General features: G+C 40.2%; 1 protein-coding gene across 1 annotated transcript in view; it reads left to right on the top strand.

The window, feature by feature from the left end:
• Positions 1 to 20,336, top strand: part of LOC124796064 (peptide transporter family 1-like) — a 178,140-nt gene that overhangs the window by 82,703 nt on the left and 75,101 nt on the right. The window contains exon 6 of the mRNA XM_047260151.1: positions 9,493 to 9,575. Coding sequence (XP_047116107.1) covers positions 9,493 to 9,575 — 83 coding nt within the window. The remainder of the gene's footprint in view (positions 1 to 9,492; positions 9,576 to 20,336) is intronic.

A 20,336-nucleotide genomic window follows, 5' to 3' on the forward strand; every position in this document is an offset into this window, starting at 1 on the left:
TGAAGTACTTGTAAGTCTGAAGACTTCTCTCCATTGAGAGTGATGTACAATGTTCTGTATGCTAAAAGATCTTCTATCCAATCACACAGTTGGTCTGATATTCTGTCCACTTGTATTTTGTTCATTATGTGGCAGTGCAGAACTGTATTGAACACCTTCCATAAGTCGAGGAACATGGCATCTATCTAGATGCTTGTGTCAAGTGCTCTCTTTCATCGAACATTTTTTTCAGAACCAATTTAACACAGGTGCTGCTGTTTATTGTTTTTGTGCCGTGTGCTGTTGCGATACAGTTTCTAATTATGGGTAAGAATCCATCCACTAGCATTAGGGCACGTCAAAATTATGTACACGCTACTAGAATTACCTAATTACTTATCTATAACAGTTTAATGTTGGCACTTGAGTCATTATTTGGAGACTATCAGAAATTTGCAGTTGCAATACTTAAGTATTTCACAAGGCAGCATAGCAGTAAATATCATTACAAATAACATTAAATTAAAATTAGTCCATAAAAATACATGTGAATTTGCCATTGTCACCCAAAAATCACATTGATCAACAAAATATCACCCAGATGTTGATGGTTGCATTTCTTTAAAAAAATTGTTAAATACTCTATCATTATTAGCCCAAATGGCAAAATATCGCCAATCTAGTTACCCGGGAAGTACTCAGTTATGAAAACCAGTTCCATTACAGAACACTGGAGAGGTGTTTGTGGAGAGCAGAAGGGGTATGTGATGACAGCACATTCTATAGTTCATTTTTAGACGAACAGTCTGCTTGCATTCGTCTGAGTCGACTGCGTCTTGCATCGCCAACCTCCCCTTCCCCACCCTTGTCCAAATCTACATACACTCTTGTAATACTATAACAACTGGAAACAGCAATTCTGTGCACAATTGAATCTTTAAATATATGTGCAGTTGTGCACCAGACACGCAGAATTAAAGGAAAAACATACATTATCGGAATGCAATTTTTGTTGTAATGTGTATCATTTTATTTTCAAACAATGTACAACACCATTTGTTCTTAATTCTGCTGTGATCAAGGTAGCTCTGCATGTTGCGCTGCTGAGATAGCAATCCTTCTATTAAGGAGGAGGGGCAATTTGAATCCAACTGATGGCAACATTGAAAATGGTTTTCTGTGCTCTCCCATTTTCAGTTTACACAAATTCTGGGGCTGATTGCTGAGTATACTACATAGCCAATTCTTTCTGAATACCTTTCTTTCCTGACACATTCCAATAACCTTAAAGATGCAGGCCCTCTGCTTAACTGAAAAGAACTGCATTGAAGGTGAGCTGAGCATTTCCTTGGAGACTCCCAGCACTAAAAGCCACATGATAAGTAAATGGTTCAAATGGCTCTGAACACTATGGGACTTAACATCTCTGGTCATCAGTCCCCTAGAACTTAGAACTACTTAAACCTAACTAACCTAAGGACATCACACAACACCCAGTCATCACGAGGCAGAGAAAATCCCTGACCCCGCCGGGAATCGAACCCAGGAACCCGGGCATGGGAAGCGAGAACGCTACTGGATAAGTAAATAATAAACCAAATTCTGTGTGATTAAAATCATTCATAAGAATACAATTCGATTTGTCTGTGTTGCCCGGAAATCGCATTGATCAACAAAAATATCACCCAAATGTTGATGGTTGCATTTCTTTAAGAAATTTGCTTAACATTCTATCATTATTAGCCCACATGGCAAAATATCACCCCATTTGATCAACATGGAGGTGCTCAATTTTGAAAATCAGTTCTGATACAGAACAATGGGGAAGGGTTTGTGGAGAGCGGAAGGAGAACTGAAATCTTCGCCTAAATCTTTAATGTGACCTAGAGATGTACATGAATTATTCGCCAATGTTTACCACTACTGCTTCTGAGGCAGGGATCAATAAAACCACCTGATGAACATGTTTGATCCACTAGATATTATCATATTTTTGTGGCTATAAACATGCTGTCACCATCACTTATGATGTACTATTCTATCAGAGTTTCGAATATCATTGCTATTAACATCTGGTTTCAGCCAATTTTGTATCCCTATTACCATGTGGGCATTGTTACCGATTATAAGTGAGATTGGTTCTGGGACATTTCCATAAATACTCCTGCAATTAGCTACTTCTATATTAACATTTTATTTCTCAGATGTGCTATGGTGAATGCCACCCTGCCTGGAACTGGAATGCATCTTATCAGGCCTGAGATGGGATTTATCTGTCCAAAAAAACAACATGTGCGCACTACTCAAAATCTGCATCCAAGATTGTCACAGAATTGTCTGAGACTTCCACTTGGCTCCAAACCAGAGGACCACGATCAGTTTGGGGAATGGTGCTCTGCTTCCACACTGTGAGTCAACTAGCTGTCTTTGTCAAATCAGCCAGCCTCCTGCAGGAACTGAGGATGGCCTTTGACCCTAGGCAGCAGGTGTCATTTGTGCTGACATGAATCACAATTTTCCACTGTGTGCACCCAGTGCACTCAGTTGATGATGGCAGAACATCCTCTACATCTCGGATGAGAACCTCTGGCAATCAAATGGACCCTTCTTTTCTGACCTGCCCACTATTTCTCATGCTTGTGTAAAACTCTCAGCAAGATCGACCACAGTCCCAGTACACGAGGCATCCCTTGCTGGATCATATGTACTTTTCAGCAATGCGCAATACCTCAAACTGGTTTTGAAGGCATAAGTGGACAGCTATGCAGCCAAGACCTGCTTTTACCCACCTCTCAGAGATTCACGAGCATGCCACTGTTTGCCAGTCACCATCAAATATCCCAGAAATGTTAAAATACAAATGACAGTGGCAGTGGTGTCTTCTTAATTGAAATTAATATTTAGAAATTATTAACATTTCAAAATACACTCATCTCATTCAGTCATCCCTGCTTACAGAAATTTTACAAAATTTGTGTTTACATAACATGAATTATGTAAGAGAAGCTATTACATTTTAACATTTTAAAGTAGGATACCCATTTAGTCAGATTATACAATCTTTGTAACATTTAGTACTAATTGAAAGAAAAACCACACAGCAAAGCATTTACCAAAGATTCATGAAATGTGAAATTAACAAACTTTATAAACTATTCACATTAGTTACACAGTGTTGCAGAGAACTGTATGTCTTTATGGCATGACAAGACATTACTCTGTTGATTCAGAGGTAACACTTCTAAATCTGATTAAACATGTGTGAAGTAACAACAGTATAAAAGCCATTAATTGAATCTGCTGAAAAAGGAACAAACACACACAATAATTTTGTGCATGCTATGAGTGTATTCTTTATACTGAGCAGACTAATTCACAGGTAAATAGCATTGTTTAGCATAATGGACCACACACACATGACACTTAAGAGCTGTCACGTGCTGCCAGCTCACCCTTCCTGCATGATGCTGTAGTACAGCATTGCATTACTCTTAAACGCAACTGCTGTGCACATCATTGTTAGCTCGCTCACCATCTTCTGCTTCCGGCTGATCATGACAGAAGTTGTCAGCCAACATCAGGCCTGAAAACATCAGGCCTTCTTCTGAAGTCCCCATTTCATCGGCTGCCTTCAGTCACTGCATGAAGTCCTGGCTCCCGGCCACAGCTTGCTCCACTGTGCACTGCTCTGCCATTATGCTGTACCATTTCAATGCAGCCCTCTCGTCTCATTGACTCTAAACATGAAACAGAAGTAACATGTCATTAGTTTTCGCTGGCTGTTTCATTATGGCTGCTGATGGGTCTTTTTAGCCCACAGTTCATGTACACATTGCTGCATATTGAGATGTCGTTATGTAAACCCCCTTCTTCAACATAAACCTATACAAATTTAGAGTATTGTAACAGTGTTAATTTCTGGTAGTTGCCCATAATACATGATATACAAAATTTTTATACATAATTATTCCTTTTGTATTTATCCCTTGGTTGTGTCTCCTTCACTGTTCTTTTATGATATTTTCCGTCTTCTTCCACTCCTGCAGTTTTCATGGCATCGCATCGTCATTTCTTCTTGCTTATAACTTTCAATGCTTGTGGTATTGGATATGTAGATACAAGATAAGTTCATGAGGTTTTATTTTGCTTCCTTCATGGCAATCATGTCATCATTCCTGATTGGCAAAACTTGTTTGTACCATATTTCATCTAATATTTCTGTTAATCTTCCTGTTCCTTCCATTGCAAGCTTGTTATATCATACACTTTATTACAAATCCCACCTCAGAATAGTTCAGCTTCTTATCATGTGTATTTCAGAATTCCATTGTTTCAGTTACTGGTCATTATTTGCAGATACAGTTACTGGTTATCTACAAGGAAAACCCAGTAAACTAAGCTTACTTTGCCATACAGATGACTTTCAGAACTGATTATTTATTCTAACATTTTGCCAATATAGTTTAATGTGAATGAATGGATTAATTATCACCTTCTCTTTTAACATATGTTTTCCTCTCTAAACTAGCTTGTTCTTCATTTAAAGTTTTCTTCATATGATTCACATTGTTTGCCACCATTTGCTGCTTGTGGCCTACAGATTTCACATCTCTGAACTAGAGGGAGATTCCATTGTTCTCCCTGATTAGCTGCTTCATGCCCATTCTCTGCCTCTCCACTTCGTATTCTTCTTCAATTTGACCATGGCCTTTCTACTCTTCCACGTCTGCTGCATCCAAACTGATATCCACTGCATTTACATTTCCTTTTGTACTTCTTTGAGGATTATTTTCTTCAGTCTGCCCACACTGAAGACCTTACTTAACAGGTCTGACAGTCTCTCTATGCACTTTTGCTATATGAACTTTGTCTTTTGTCACATCACTATTTCTGCACCCTTGCCTATTAAGCAGCTACATATTACATGTTTGATAAGCATACATATTTTACGTTCCTGTTCTGCTGCAATCTCCAGTGTCACTATTATTATTCTTGTTTGATACCTGCCTTCTTTGCGTGGGTGTCCTTGCACTGTCCAGCATACTACGCCTAGTTCATCATCTGTGTGCCTAGAAACTGATTTCTTTCACATTTTCTTTCTAATAATGTTTCCTCTTTTGGTTTTAATTTTTTATTTCTGCATCTATGTACAAATTCTGTTGGAGGTTGTTTCTTACAATCATAGTAATTTGTCTTTCAAAAGCTTACATATGAGTTTATGCTTTTTTGAGTGTGCTGTGCATTTTACACTGACTGCTGCACTTCCAGTACACTTGGCTTATGCAGGTTACTTCTTGTTCCACCTGGCCAGTACAATGTTGGGCTCAGTAATTTCCAGAATTTTCAATTCTTATTTCCAGAACAATGACTCCATTTCAGGTTTTTGCTTCTTTTACTTCTGATTTCACTTCTAGTTTGAATTCTTTGATTTTTTTCTCCTGCTTTTTGTTTTGCAATCTCATTTCTGATTAACCATTCCATTTCTTTGAACAACTTTTCTGTGTGCCTAATTTTTCATCAGTTAAAGATTTAAGTTTTTTAAAACATTATTGAGTACCTAGTGAATGTCAAGGTACTACCAGGTTAACTTACATGAAGTTTTTGACACTGTTTGTAACAAATTGCAGCGATTATAACTCTGTGCCTACATCAATGATTTAATTATTCACCTACAGAACTTGTGACACTTTGTTTATTTTCTGCTACTGATATGTATACGTGCTGTGATGTGGTGTCTGCAGGATCCATATTTCTTGTTTCTTCTAGCATTTGGCTCTGGCTGTTTGGAACAGTTTATCCACTTGTTTCATTTGAGGGTCATCATATCTGAAAGTGGAACTATGCTAGAGTATAGATGTAAGTTGTCTCTTTTTTCTCATAATTTAACTGTGATTTATATTCAACAATTCATTTGGACCCGGAATGTACAGTTCATGCTTTTGAAAGATTCAGTTTCAGAGCATTATTATTTTTCCTAGTTCAAAATTCTTGAAGAGTTTGTTTAGTATTTTGTGCCAGTTCTGTGTTCTTTATATAGGAAAATACTGCTATTGAGCTGTTTCTGAGGTTCCCTTACATGGCCTGTTGTTTATGAACTATTTCATTCAGTCAGTCATTAACATTTGTAGGTCATCATGTCTGTAGATGAAATAGTTTGGTCATATCAAAGGGATTTACATGTGAGCCTCCTCCTATTTTGATTACAAAAAGTTTGGGTTATTTTTGTGTCAAAATCAACAGACATCGGACTGAATATATATGACACAATTCATAACTGTGCGCTTACTGACACTTATCCTATCAGAACTTCTACTATTTCTGTCTGATATTACCCACCAAAATAATAAAATAATTATAGATTTCTATGATTTGAACTTGGTTTAAATAAACATTGAATTTTATTATTCTAACTAGATCCACATTAAAGTCAAAGTCACTCAGGTAGCACAGTTCTTTTGAGTTTACTATTGCATTTCAGTACTTTACAATCAGTTTGATTATATATGCTTTCCTCAATGATTAAATTACCCCAGTCATCAATTTATATACTTTTACATTTGATTGCATGCACCACTCACACCCACAACCCACTTGGTATGCTGTCTATAGCCAGACTTCAGCTGTTTCGTTTTGTCTCAGTTTGCCTGGAAACAATATTAAATTACATATATTAGTATTTCAACAAACTATTTCGCTTTTGCAATGGAAAATCCATTGCAAATATTATGAAAAGGATGGTTACTACTCACCATCTAGCAGAGATGCTGAGCAGCTGATAGGCACAACAAAAAGACTGTCAGAAAATGAGCTTTTGGCCAACAAGGTCTTTGTTGGAGGTAGAGCATACACACAAAGGCACGTGCGTATGCACGCACTTGACCCGACACACACACACACACACACACACACACACACACACACACACACACACACTCACACACATATGTGCGCACCCTGACTCAGACACAACTCACATACACGACTGCAGTCTCTGGCTGCTGAGACCACAGCAGCCAGAGACTGCAGTCATGTGTTTTATTTGCTTTTGTGTGTGTGTGTGTGTGTGTGTCCGTGTGTGTGTGTGTGTGTGTGTGTGGGCGCACGCTCATTTTCTAACAATCTTTCTATTTAACTTTTATATTTGATTGTATGCACTTGCCACCTGCTTGGTACGTTAACCAAGTCTTGAGCTCTTGACTCCCTAGTTCTTGTGCAAAGTACTGGCAGGTGCCGAACCTCATTCCACTTGCGGTAGGGGGTAGTGATACAAAGATAAGTAATGGCAGATTCAGTTTGTTATGATATCTCTAGCATTACAGCATACAGCCCCCCCCCCCCCCCCCCCCCCAATTTTCACACACACACACACACACACACACACACACACACACACACACACACACCCACACACAACACAACCTTCTGCTTGCTCATGTATAAAATACTCCACACTGTCGTAAATTTCATTTTTAAGTGCTTTTTAGTGTTGAGTATTATGGTTTTTAGCTTGTAAACCTTGAATTTGTACTGTATTTCATTGCTAAGCTTTAAAGCCATGTAAACAGGGTATTTTCAAATAAGTTAAACCTGTGATAAGACATCACCCAGTCTGATCTATGCCTTGTTTCAGAAGTATATGTAAAATCAAGGTTTTTGAATCATGGTCTGCGTGACTGCATGTTGTTGGTTCCTAGCATAGCTCTGGTGATTTTTTTCTGTAGCTTTAACGCACTAAGGAGGTTTGGTATTTCAACACTCCAAAAACTATGCCATATCTATTAACTGTTAAGAATGTACATGACGAACAATTTTCTTGCCAGCTAAGTCAATTTCATTATTTAGAACTCTCACTGCATAAACAAAACTGTTAAATCACTTCACTAAGAAATCCATGTCCATGACAAGTTTTTGTTTATAGTAACTCTAACTCTTTGTAGGGATATGAAATGGAATGACCACATAGGCTCAGTTGTGGGTAAAGCAGGTGGCAGACTTCAATTTATTGTTAGAATACTGGGGAAGTGCAGGCAGTCTACTAAGGAAATTACTTACAAATCACTTGTGCCTCCAGTTCTAGAATATAGTTCAAGCGTGTGGGATTCATACTGCATAAAACTAACAGAGGACATTGCATGTATATAGAGAAGGGCAGCATGAATGGTCACTGGTATGTTTGATCTGTGGGAGAGTGTCACAGGGATTCTGAAGGAATTGAGCTGGCAGACTCACTAACTTAGGCGTAAACTATCCTGAGAAAGTCTGTTAACAAAATTTCAAGAACTGGCTATAAATGATAACTCTAGGAATATTCTACAACATCCTACATATCACTCACGTAGGGATCATGAGGGTAAGATTGACACTGAAATATACGATGGCATGTACCCTGTACCATGCAGTTCATGGTGGTTTGCAGAGTATAGATGTAGGTTGGTTCTTTGTTCTCATAATTTAACTGTGATACATATTCAGCAATTCATTTGGTTCTGGAATGTACAGTTTGTGGTTTTGAAAGATTCAGTTTCAAAGGCATTATTATTTATCCTAGTTCCAAATTCTTGAAGAATATGTTGTGCCAGTTCTGTGAGCTGTCTGCATACAGAGTTGTTTCTGAAGTTCCCTTACATGACCTGTTGTTTATGTAGTACAGGAACATTAACAGGCCTGATATGGATCCCTGGATTATACCTGCTTGTATCTCCTTCCAACCTTTTAGTGTCTAATTACCCTCTGTTGTCTATTTTTGAGATTTTCCGTGAAAACCATAAGCAGCCAATTCAAGAATAAATGAAATACACGTTTTGCATAATGGGAATACAGGAATTCATATTTGAACATTGTATAGCTGTTTTAGTGAGGATAACTTCATAATTGTCATTAATCGACATACATATTTATTAAATTAATTTGAAGAACTGTAAATAATTGTGAAGCAGTTGAATCTTATCCATCATCCATTTATTTACTTTTCAGTCTTGTAAAAATTCATCAGAACTGTGTGGTCATTGCAGTAGGATAGGTATATTTATTTGAAATTCAAATTTTAAACCATTTTACGTCATCTAGTTGAGTGATTGTAGGATGCTGAATCTAAAGCTTTCAGTTATGGTCTTAGTTAAAAACATATAGTCATGTAATTTTCTGAAACCATCACAATCTAAGATGTATATGAAAGTATGAATGTGAAATTGATTGACATTCTTTAATTCACACATTGTGTTTTCATTTATGTCAGAAATGTGAAACTACAACTACAGAGACAGCAGTGACAACTAAAATTATAACATTAATGAAAGTAATTTTACATCATGCTATTGGTCATTTATTTGGTATTCTTTGTTAATGTTTTTTAACTTTATACTACATTGCCATCAGTTGTGAAACTTCATGTGTATAAGAACGTATGAGTATCACCAGAATGCTTTTCAGAAGGATAATGTAGAAAAATTTTGGAACAACAGTGCTAATTGTTATTGATGATACTAGTTAACTACTTTATTACAATTGTTTCAGATCTGTATGTTTTTGGTAAGGATCTATTCAGAATCAGATGTCCAAAGGAAAACATTATACTGAAGTTTATATGCTGTACGTATGTGAGTACGTGTTAGATAACTGTTTTTATCACTTTTATATAAGACCAATTTTTAATAGCAAAACTACAATACTTCTATTTACAGTTTACTGTTTACTGTGAGATAAAGAACACCAAAGTGAATCTTTCAAATCTGCAGTGAAACTTTCCGGTAGATTAGAACCTCATTTCAGACTGTAACTGTAACTTGAACTCAAAACCTTACTTGATATATTATTTGGTAAAAGCATTCCCTGCCAAAGCACAATTCTAGTCTTGTTTCCCAGTCTGTGCACAACTTTAATGTGATTGGTAGTTTTGAAATGCCATACAGTCCACTACAAAATGAAAGATTTATTCAGGAATCAATTTTGTGCTGTAAATTTTCTTAAAGCAAATGCTGGGATTGGCCTTGGAAGAGGGCAAAGATGATTTCCTTTTCCATCCCTGTCCAATTTGAGATTGTATTTCGTCTATAATGCCCTTTTTATTGACAGGATATTAAACCCTGAACTTCTACCCATCCTTCCAATGAAAATATATGACAGGTAGAAACAGGACATGGTCAAATGCAGATGGTGGACAAAATTATGGGAACACTGAAAGCACAACACACGGCCAAGCCTAATGGTATTGGCATTCAAAATGGCTTGCAGTTGTCTCAGAATGGAAGAAATACAGGTCCTGTATGGTTTTCAAGGAAATTTTATACCATTCTTCCTGCAAAATAATGACAAGTTCAGGTAATGATGATGGAGATGGATAGTGATGCCTCACCCCTCTCTGCAAAGTAGACAAAAAACGCTCAGTAATATTGAGATCTGGTGACTTTGGTGGGCAGGGAAGATGCGACAATTCATCTTTGTGTTCACAAAACCTGTCATGGATGATGATAGTTATTTAAGCTGGGTCCTGTCATCTTGAAACACAGAATCATCATTGGAGTACAAACATTGTACCATGGGATGGATCTGATCAACAAAAGTGGTCACATAATCAATCATTGGCACTAATGCAAGCTTGCAGAATAATCTGGAGACCCATGGAATACCATGATATGCCTACTCAAATCATCACTGCACTCCCACGTGTTTCACTCTTAGGATGTAAACTTGGCCAGAAGTTAGAAATGATGTGAAACAAGATTCATTCAACCAAATGACTTCTCTTCCATTACTCTATATTTGAGTTTTTATGGTTTCAGTGCCATGTTTTCCTGTTATGGTTATTTGCATCTCTGGTTAGTGGTTTTGGAATTCTAGGATGCCCTGCAATTCCCTGCTTATGGAGCTCCCTTCATGTTGTTTTTTTAATGGATAGATTAACAAAGTTCTAACCTTGGAATCTCCTCAGGAATCATGGGCCCTGTCACAGGCTTGCATGCCTCAAAAGCATTGGGGGGGGGGGGGTGGGGAATCTTGTCTTGACTGCCTGGAGCACAAGGATGGTGAAAACCTCTTTTAAAAAAACCCTCAATCTCAAGGTGTGCTGCGAGCTGATGAGATGCATGGCTGTTGAGGTGGAACATTCATTAGCGGGACCCTGCCGCACCTCACTTGCCTAAGGCTTACTCAGCCAGGCGGGGCTCTGTTTGAGTGGACCCTTGTTTCCCTAGCTGCTTGTGGGACCGAGATGGAACCTCGGAATCATCATCTTCTCCTCCAAGAGGAAGTGTGTACTGCCTGAGAGTATTCACACTCAATCCTCCAAACGAATGAGGGAGGGTAGCCCTCCTGGTAACCTGCATCATTTGAATTATAGTAACAGGGTTCAAGGAGTCATAAATCAAAATGTGTTTTTTGTCATTAGAATGAAGGAGGGGACATTTGAAAAAATAAGGCTCGGGGTGACTGCTGGAAGCCTGAAGTCTTTTAAGCAGCTGTGGAATGGTTCGCTATTGGTCAAGACTAACAGGGCAAAGCAGGTGGGACTACTTATGAAGACCAAAAAAATTGGGTGAATATGATGCAACTGTTGAACTGCGTAACTCCCTTACTCTAGAAAGGGTGTGGTTACATGCAGGAACAAGGATATCGACATAGACTAACTTAAACAGGAATGGGCATTACAGGGGATAGTGGATATAGAGCAAAGGATGTGTAGGAATAATGGAGAAATTTAGAAGACCGCTACCTTCATTGTGACCTTTAACTCTCCAATGTTGCCAGACCACATCATGGAAGGCTTCCTCAGAGTTAGGGTTAGACCTTATGTACCTAACCCTATATTGTGCTACAATTGCCAACGTTTTGGTCACACAATGGTGAGTTGCAGGGGTCAAGCAACCTGTGGGAAATGTGGAAAGGCAGCCCATGAAGCTGGGATTGACTATCCATCTCCAGCAGTCTGCATTAACTTCTCTGGGAGCCACCCGGTCTGGAGCCGAGACTGCCCTGTTTTTGCAGAGGAATGAAAAATTCAGGAACTAGAAGTCACCAAGTGGATCCCCTATGCTGAAGCTGAAAAGGAATATAAGGTCATGAAACCTCCCTCCTTTACCACTTCTTATGCTTCCATGGCGAAGAAACCTGTTCCTAAGGTCGACACCTCAACTCAGGCATCGTCCAGTGTTCAAAAATCCACCACCAGCACCTGCACTTGCTTGTGTACATGCCAAGGCAAAAAGAGTAAGGATAAAGCAATCCAAGTAGCTGCCACAGAAAAAACCACCATCCTCGAACAGACAGGGTACAGGGAAAGGTTCACGACGTTTGGGTAAAAAGCTGTCCTGAGCGGTGTTGGATCCCATTCTTTCACATCTGAGTGATGAGGAGGACATCATGGAGTTAGATGCCTTGGATCCAGGCAGCCCCTCCACTCCACCTCGCTCTACAGGTGCTTTACCTCCATGATGCAAAGATAGTGGTAAATTAAAAAGAAATTGATGAAATTATTCCCATTCTACAGTGGAACTAGCAGGGGTTCAGGATGCATGTGGAGGAACTCTGTCTCTTATCTCAGGGTAGACCACTGTGTCTGTGTCTACAAGAGACTCATTTCCATCAATTGTACACCCCTGAGCTACGAGGCTATGTTCTCCACAAAAAGGATGACGTGAGTGGAGAGAGAGCTAGAGGAGGTGTAGTCAGTAGTGACTACCAATCCTCGCCTCTCTCACTTACAACAACTTTACAAGCATTTGTTGTATCAGTGCATGTGCGTCATCCATTGACAAGATGTTCCATTTATTTGCCCCCACATGATGCACTTGATGAAGAAGCCCTAACTGACCTTCTTACCCTGCCCCTTAATCCTCTGTGGTAATTTTAATGCACATAGTGTGCTTTGGGGCTCTGCAACTACCTGCCCCAGGGGTAGAGCAATTGAGAGGCTTCTCGTGTCATCATGCGCATACTTGCTAAATGCAGGACAGAGCACTCACCTCTGTGCAGCAACTGGGTCGTTCTCTGTCATTGATCTCTCGCTTTGCTGTCCAGCTCTTTTTCACACTGCTAAATGGGAAGTGGTCGATGACTTGCACTGAAGTGATCACTTCCCGATATGCATTCACCTGCCAGATGGGGTGAAACCTGAAAGGAAACTACTGCGATGTGTGCTTGGTAGAGCTGACTGGATACTTTATACCTAGTTGGCCCTGTTCAAACATTATGCGAATGTTGAGGCATTGGTAGATTATATTACCAAAATGATCCACCATGCCGCTTCAGCATTCATTCCACAGAACATGGAACAACAGAAGAGGCGACTTGTCCTTTGTGGAGTGCTAAATGCCACTCCGCAATCAGGACCAGGCATGCAGCTCTGCAATAGGTCCACATGTTGGCCAACTGCAAAGAGTCTTGCAGCCTTTCAGGTGGTGAGGGCAAAGTGTTGACTAATTATCTGAGAGAGCAAAAAGAGATCTTGGCAACAGATCCTGAACACCATTAATCATTCCACCAAAAGTTCCGTTGTGTGGGAGACCATCAGGAGAATTTCTGGAAGAGGAGGCAGGTGCCCCATGGCTGCTATAATGGAGAATGACACTCTCCAAACCAATCAACGAGACATTGCCCAGGCTATGGTGGCATATTTTGCCACAGTTAATGCAACAGCCAGTCAGGGTCCAGGTTTCCAGTGCCACAGAGCGGTTACTGAGAGGTGTAGTTTGGACTTCTGGTTCACCTCTGATGAAAATTACAACTGCCCGTTTTCTATGTGGGAGCTGGATTCTGCATTGTCTGCGGCTCATGACACATCCCTTGGTGATACAGGATCCATTATGGTGTGTTGCAGCACCTCACAAGGCGAAACAAAGATATCCCCCTCGCACTTTATAATGCCACTTGGGCATCAGGTCACTTTCCCAACTTGTAGCGTGAGGCAATTTTAATTCCTCTTTTAAAACCTGGGAAAGACCATACATGCCCAAGTAGTTACCGTAGTGTTTCCCTCAATAGCTGCATGGGGAAGACCTTGGAGCAGATGGTCAACTGCCGCATTGTCTGGATATTAGAATCCAAGCAACTCCTTAGTCGTTTTCAATATGTGTTCAGGTGGTATCGCTCCACCTTTGATAACCTTGCCCTCCTGGAGGTGGCTATACAACAGGCTTTCCTATGCTACCATCATCTTCTAGGTATATTTTTTGACATTGAGAAGGCCTGTGATACTACTTGGAGACATCTTATCCTGGAGCAGCTGCATGAATGGGGTTTTCGTGTTTGTCTTCCCATTTTTATTCAGCCATTCCTATCGCCATGATATTTTGGATTCTGAGTCAGTGACATCCTGTCTGATCACTTTGAGCAAGAAAATGGTGCCCCTCAAGATAGCATTTTAAGTGTGACTGTCTTTGTCATAACTGTTAACAGCATTACGTTAATAGTGAAAAGTCCTGTCCATTGTTGTTTGTTTGTGGATGACTTCTCTGTGTTTTGCTCTTCTTCAAGCCTTGCAACGAGAGCATGTCAGTTGAATGAAGAGGCGAAGAAGTGTGGTTTTATGTTTTCCACTGAGAAGTCTGTGTGTGTTCTTTTTAACCATTCTCGTTCCATTTTAAACTTTCCTGAGTTGAGGCTGAGGGACACTATCCTTACTTTTAAAGACACAGAGAGGTTTCTGGGCCTCATGTTTGACTCTAAGCTTATGTGGTTACAACATCTTAAGGACCTGAAAAAATGGCCAGTTAAGGCTTTAAGTATTTTAAAATGTCTTAGCCACAGTACATGGTGAGCAGACAGAACTTGTCTGCTCCAGTTTTACAGGGTATTTGTGTGTTCTCAACTCCATTATGGGTGCATGGTTAATGGGTCTGTCAGACCCCCTTATTTAAAGATGTTGGATGTGATGCACCATGAATGGATTCAATTGGTGACTGGGGCATTCAGAACAAGCCCCATACCAAGCCTCCGTGAAGAGGCTGGTGAACTGCCACTTCACATCAGGCAACAGCTACTTACAGTGCATCAGCCATATAAAACACTGTCCACACCATACACACTCACCCACCTACCATACCATTGCTCAGCCTTCACTGGAAAGGCTTTTTCATAATTAACAACAGGCAACTAGGCTCTATGAAATTCGTGCACAGTATTGCCTTCTAGAGATGGATGTGCGAGTCTTCATGTTTTACATTGTGGTGGGAGCAGATTTCCACCTTGGATTTTCCAGAGGCCCAGACTTATTTTAGACTTCATGAATTTTAAGAAAGACCATAAGTCAGATTTTACATTTCACTCTCTATTGTTTAACATTTTAGATATACATAATTGTTTCACAATCGTGTACTCTGATGGCTCCAAGCAAGGGAATTCCTTTGGCTGCTCTGTCATGTTCTCCGACCATGTCACCAGGATTCACCTTCCTGAATTGTATACTGTTTTCTCAGTGGAGCTTCACACGATCCTGAAGGCACTGGAGCAGGTGCATCGTACATGGGGCAAATGGTTTCTCATTTTCTCTGATTCCCTTAGTGCCTTACAATCATTACAGAACCTGTACCCAGCTGAGGAGTTGGTCCAGGTGATATATGACTAACTGTACTTGCTCCAAAGGCAGGGTAAGCAGGTGTCATTTTCCTGGGTGCCCTATTAAGCAGCACTCAGTATTTGTTCAAAAATCCTACTGCAATGTTAGATATATGGGTCTGTAATTCAGTGGATTACTCCTATTTCCTTTCTGGAGTATTGGTATGATCTGTGCAACTTTGTAGTCTTTAAGTACTGATCTTTTGTCAAGCGAATGCTTGTATTTGAATGCTAACAACTGTAAGTGGCACTATGTATTGGCATACTCTGAATGAAATTTAACTGGAATGCTATGTGGACCAGAGTCCTTGCCTTTATTAACTGATTTAAGTTTCTTTGCTGCAGTGAGGATATCTACTTCTCAGTTAGTCACATTGGCAGTTGTTCTTGGTTTCAGTTTTGTAATATTTACTTCATCTGCTTTAGTGGCATTTTCATCGGTAACATTACCATTGCTGTCAAAAACTGAAGGTATTGATTGTGTCTTGTCACTGGCATACTTTGGATTTTATTCCAGATTTTTTAATTATGTAAACTATAAAAGCTTGTCACATTGAAATCTGCACTAAGTTTTGAGATTCATTACAACATTGCCAGTCTTGGAGAAAGAATCCGATTATCAACAATGTATCGTTAGATAGACAGCTACTTGCCTTAAAGATAACACATTAAGTTGCAGAGAGGCATAACTAAAAGACATTTATGCATTAGCTTTCGGCCACAGCCTTCATCAGAAAAGGAAGGGAAAAAAACAACACACACACACACACACACACACACACACACACACACACACACACACACACACACATTCATTCACACAAGCACAGGTGACTGTCCCCCTGGCAGCTGAGTAAGCATCTTTTAGTTGTGCCTGTCTGCAACTTACTATGTCATCTTTACAGTAAGTAGTGATTTATCTTTACCTCACATTGTTGATGTTCCACCAATCATTAATTTATTCTGGTTGTGAAGTATAACCTCAATCTAAACTAACTTGCAGAAACTGCCTACTTCAGTTTCATTACAAGGCAAAAGCATTCTGACAGCAATAAACGCTTGATCACCTACTGTATTTACTCTATGCTTTCTGAATGCTGTTAAGTCATTTGTAAAAATTTCAGCTGATCTTATCTCTGGCTTTATCCAGCTTTCAGTATGGATAATGATTTGACCTTCAGTGCTTTTTATCAGCACTTGAACCTCTGTTTTTTTTCTCACTAGGACAGTTTATAAAACTATGATACTAATTGTTGTTATATCTACCCTCATCCTATGCCCTTTTAGACTGATGCCCTTTCTGTAGTTTCCCAGGACCTTCTACATTAAAAAAACCACCCAGTCCCTTCCATGTGTTCCCTCTAACCAATTAGCTCATTCCCGTGTGTAGTGGACCACTGCCCTATTAAGCAGAACCCTAAAACCCATCACCCTAAGCCCCAAGTTGAGAGAGCTACAGCCTACACAGTCACAGCACTGTCTGACGCTCAGATCCACACCATCTACTTGGCTCTGTACCAATGGTCTGAAGTTGATCCTCCACCTTCTTCCCACAAGCAAGACTGGCTGTCTTTACCACTTCAGCTAGCCGCCCGAAACCAGAGAAAATCACATCCAATCCAAAATGACACACATCATTGGTACCAACAGAATCACCACCTGCTGTTGGCTGCCCCCTGTGCTCTTCTTGGCATCCAGAAGCACTTTTTCCACATCTGAGATGTCTCCTCCCAGTATGCACACAGAGTGCCCTCTGGATATCTTCCCCTTCTAGGCAACTGTATTCCTAAGGCCCCCATTATGCGCCTAATGGTGGAGCTCCCTACTACCAATAATCCTAGCCTCTGTGACTGCCCAGATCTTGCTGGCTGAGAGACATCTCCTGAAACAGGGCAAGCAAATGCATCTGCCTCAGGGTGTTTGTCAGACACAGACAGCACCTGAAACCTGTTCATCGCATGAACTGGGAAGGCCCTTCTATTGGTTCCTGTGACAGTCTTTCACTGCCTGCCTCACTGCTGTGTGACCTCACACTTAACCATGTGTGAGAGGTCGACCTCAGTGTGGGCAGGACCCAGAGTGGTTACAGTAGTGGACCAATCAGAGGATGCCTGATATATGCTGGACATCCCTTGGATCCCCACAATGATGCCCATTGGTAGCAGCCTGTGTGACTGAAGCCAGCACTTCCTAGAGCTATGAGTGAAGGGTCACCAACTCAGCTTGCATCTGAACACAGAAATTCACAGTCCATATCCATACTAAAGACAGTGGGAATATACTCTAAATGGTTACTAGAATGTGGTACTGTGCCTGACAAATATATAAGCATGCAATAAATTCAAGATTTTAAACTAAAGGGCACCCAGGAAATTCTGGGCAAGTCATTTCTTATTAGCACCTGTGTCAACTCACAAATGAAATGGTGTGCTTCAATGAACTACTGCAGGAATGGAAGCTTCGAGTCAGCTGAAGAGAGTAACAACAGTGACTAGCTCTTCAAACAAAAACAAATGCATTACTGTGTTGCAAACAGCAGTACTATGCACTATACAGTTATTAAAATGTTGAAGTATGGCTGATAAACACACAGACATCCAAGAAATTCAAGAGTTTAAACTAATATGCACAAAGAAAATCCCAATGATTAGTGTATCACCCATACATTAATTGAAAATTGGTCCTGGTCCCTTACTTCTTCATCTGCATGCGGATCTGCATCAGTGCACACATTTTGGTTATGAAAATTGACAATCCCACCTCGAGTGAATCCAGCCTCATCTGTGAACAGTGAAAAATGAACCTTCTCCACATCTTTGCATCAGCCATTGGCAGAACCGCTTTCTGGCAATCTGATCTTGTGACTGAAGGGCTTGGACATGCTGTATACATAATACAGTTATAGCAACTGTTCATCCAGGATTGCTCTGAGTTGAGGATGACTAACTCCAATAGATGCTGAAATTCTGCATGCACTCGTTCCAGTATCTTCTTCCTCTCATTACCACAATTGTTCCTCCATAACAGAGTCAAATAGTGCAAGGTCCTTCATGATACACCACTGTTTGAGCTATAGAGCCAGTGTCTGCTAGTCACTGGAAAAGATGGCTTAATAATTGTGTTGATACCCTGCATTGTGGATATTTTGCACCATATAGGATGTGGGCTTGACAGTTGTTTCCATTTTACAAACCATTACAGAAGCTTATATCTGCCATTTCGTTCACTGAACAGTAGGCTTCCATTATGATGGTAAGTGCAAAGACACAAACTTAGCACAAACTGGTTCCATTAGAACTACTGTATGTCATGCACTTACCCAGAACTTACAGTAGCAACCCTAACAGATGTTTACTTCATGCTGTAGCCTTGAACAGTATCAGAGGAATGTGTCCTGACTTGCTTACTACCATCTGTAGGTAATTTGTAATAGCTATGTGCTTGCAGTAGAAGACATCTGTTTCATATTATGAAGATGAACAAGTGCTGCTCACTCTTAAGGTATGCATTTTGGAGCCCATGTTCACTGGACATTTTTGTCTTGTTTTGGTCCATAATGCCACCTCTAAAAATATGGAATACTTTTTTCTTTAATACACTGTATATTTCAATCTGAATTTAGGATTTTGTTGCCATTCTCGTCCAGTTTCAACCAACTTTCTGTCCCTAATAATGTATGAGAATTATTGCCTTCAGTGAGTGATACTGATTCTGGGACCTTCCCATGGCTGCTCCTGCAGTTTACTAATATCATGTTAACCTTTTCTACTTCCAATCTGCAAGGACAATAATTCTCTTAGAATAATGTGACTAACTTGCCTTTGATTTCAGCTGGCATCACCAATACCAAGAAGGAATTGTTGTAGGTGGTCTGTGGTTGAAGACCTACACTCTCACGTAACTACAAAATGTTTAAGGTTTATTTGCATGTTTCAATGATACTGAGTTATCACCACTTTTGTACAGGTGACCTACACTCAAAACTAATAGAGACTAGCCCCAGTTTATGCAAGAAATTGAGATATTTTATAGAATGCTTCCCTGAGCAATGTAAGATATCTTTAAGTAAGCAATCCATTCAAAGTCAGGTTTGCACAGTGTCAAAGTCCGACCAGTTACTAACAGAGTCCGAGAAAGTAAACATCCATATGCAAAGACCATGGTGATGATCAAAGCGATAGACATACCATTGTGCTGTGTCAATGCTGTGGTAGATTTACAATGGATCAGACCAGCCCTGTGCCAAATTATATGCAGGATTGTAGGAGACCTGGCCTCATTAAATTGTGCTGACAAGCATCATGTTGGTAGTGGTGTGAGAGTGGCTGACAGTAATGTAGCAATGTTGTGCCAGCTACTCAATTTCCATGGTGACATCAAGTGGCATCACTACATTGTCCATCGCGTATAGCGGTTTTAGTGTATGGAGGCTGGAGGAAACAGGTTGGGAGGATTGTGGGAGGGAAGGAAATGTTGCAGTGATGACTCTGATGACTCCCATCTACATAACTCAGCGAAGTTGGTTCTGGTGGAGAGGTTGGGAGCGGTGGGGGGAGTAGGATCTGGATGATGTGGGCTGTGAAACAGCCATTGGACTTGAGCATGTTGTGCTCAGCAGTATTTTCTGCCCCTATGTGGCTCACTCTGCTGTTGGTCACTCAGTTTGGCAGTTTCCAACCATTCAGGTGGAGAGCTGTTTGGTGGTGATGTTCATGTAAAATGCTATACATAAATTGCTACAGATCAGGTATATGGTATGACTGCTGTTGCAAGTGGTCTTGCCTTTGATTAGAAAGTATAGGTGAAGCTGG

Source organism: Schistocerca piceifrons, chromosome 4, assembly GCF_021461385.2.
Source record: "Schistocerca piceifrons isolate TAMUIC-IGC-003096 chromosome 4, iqSchPice1.1, whole genome shotgun sequence".
Lineage (NCBI taxonomy): Eukaryota > Metazoa > Arthropoda > Insecta > Orthoptera > Acrididae > Schistocerca > Schistocerca piceifrons.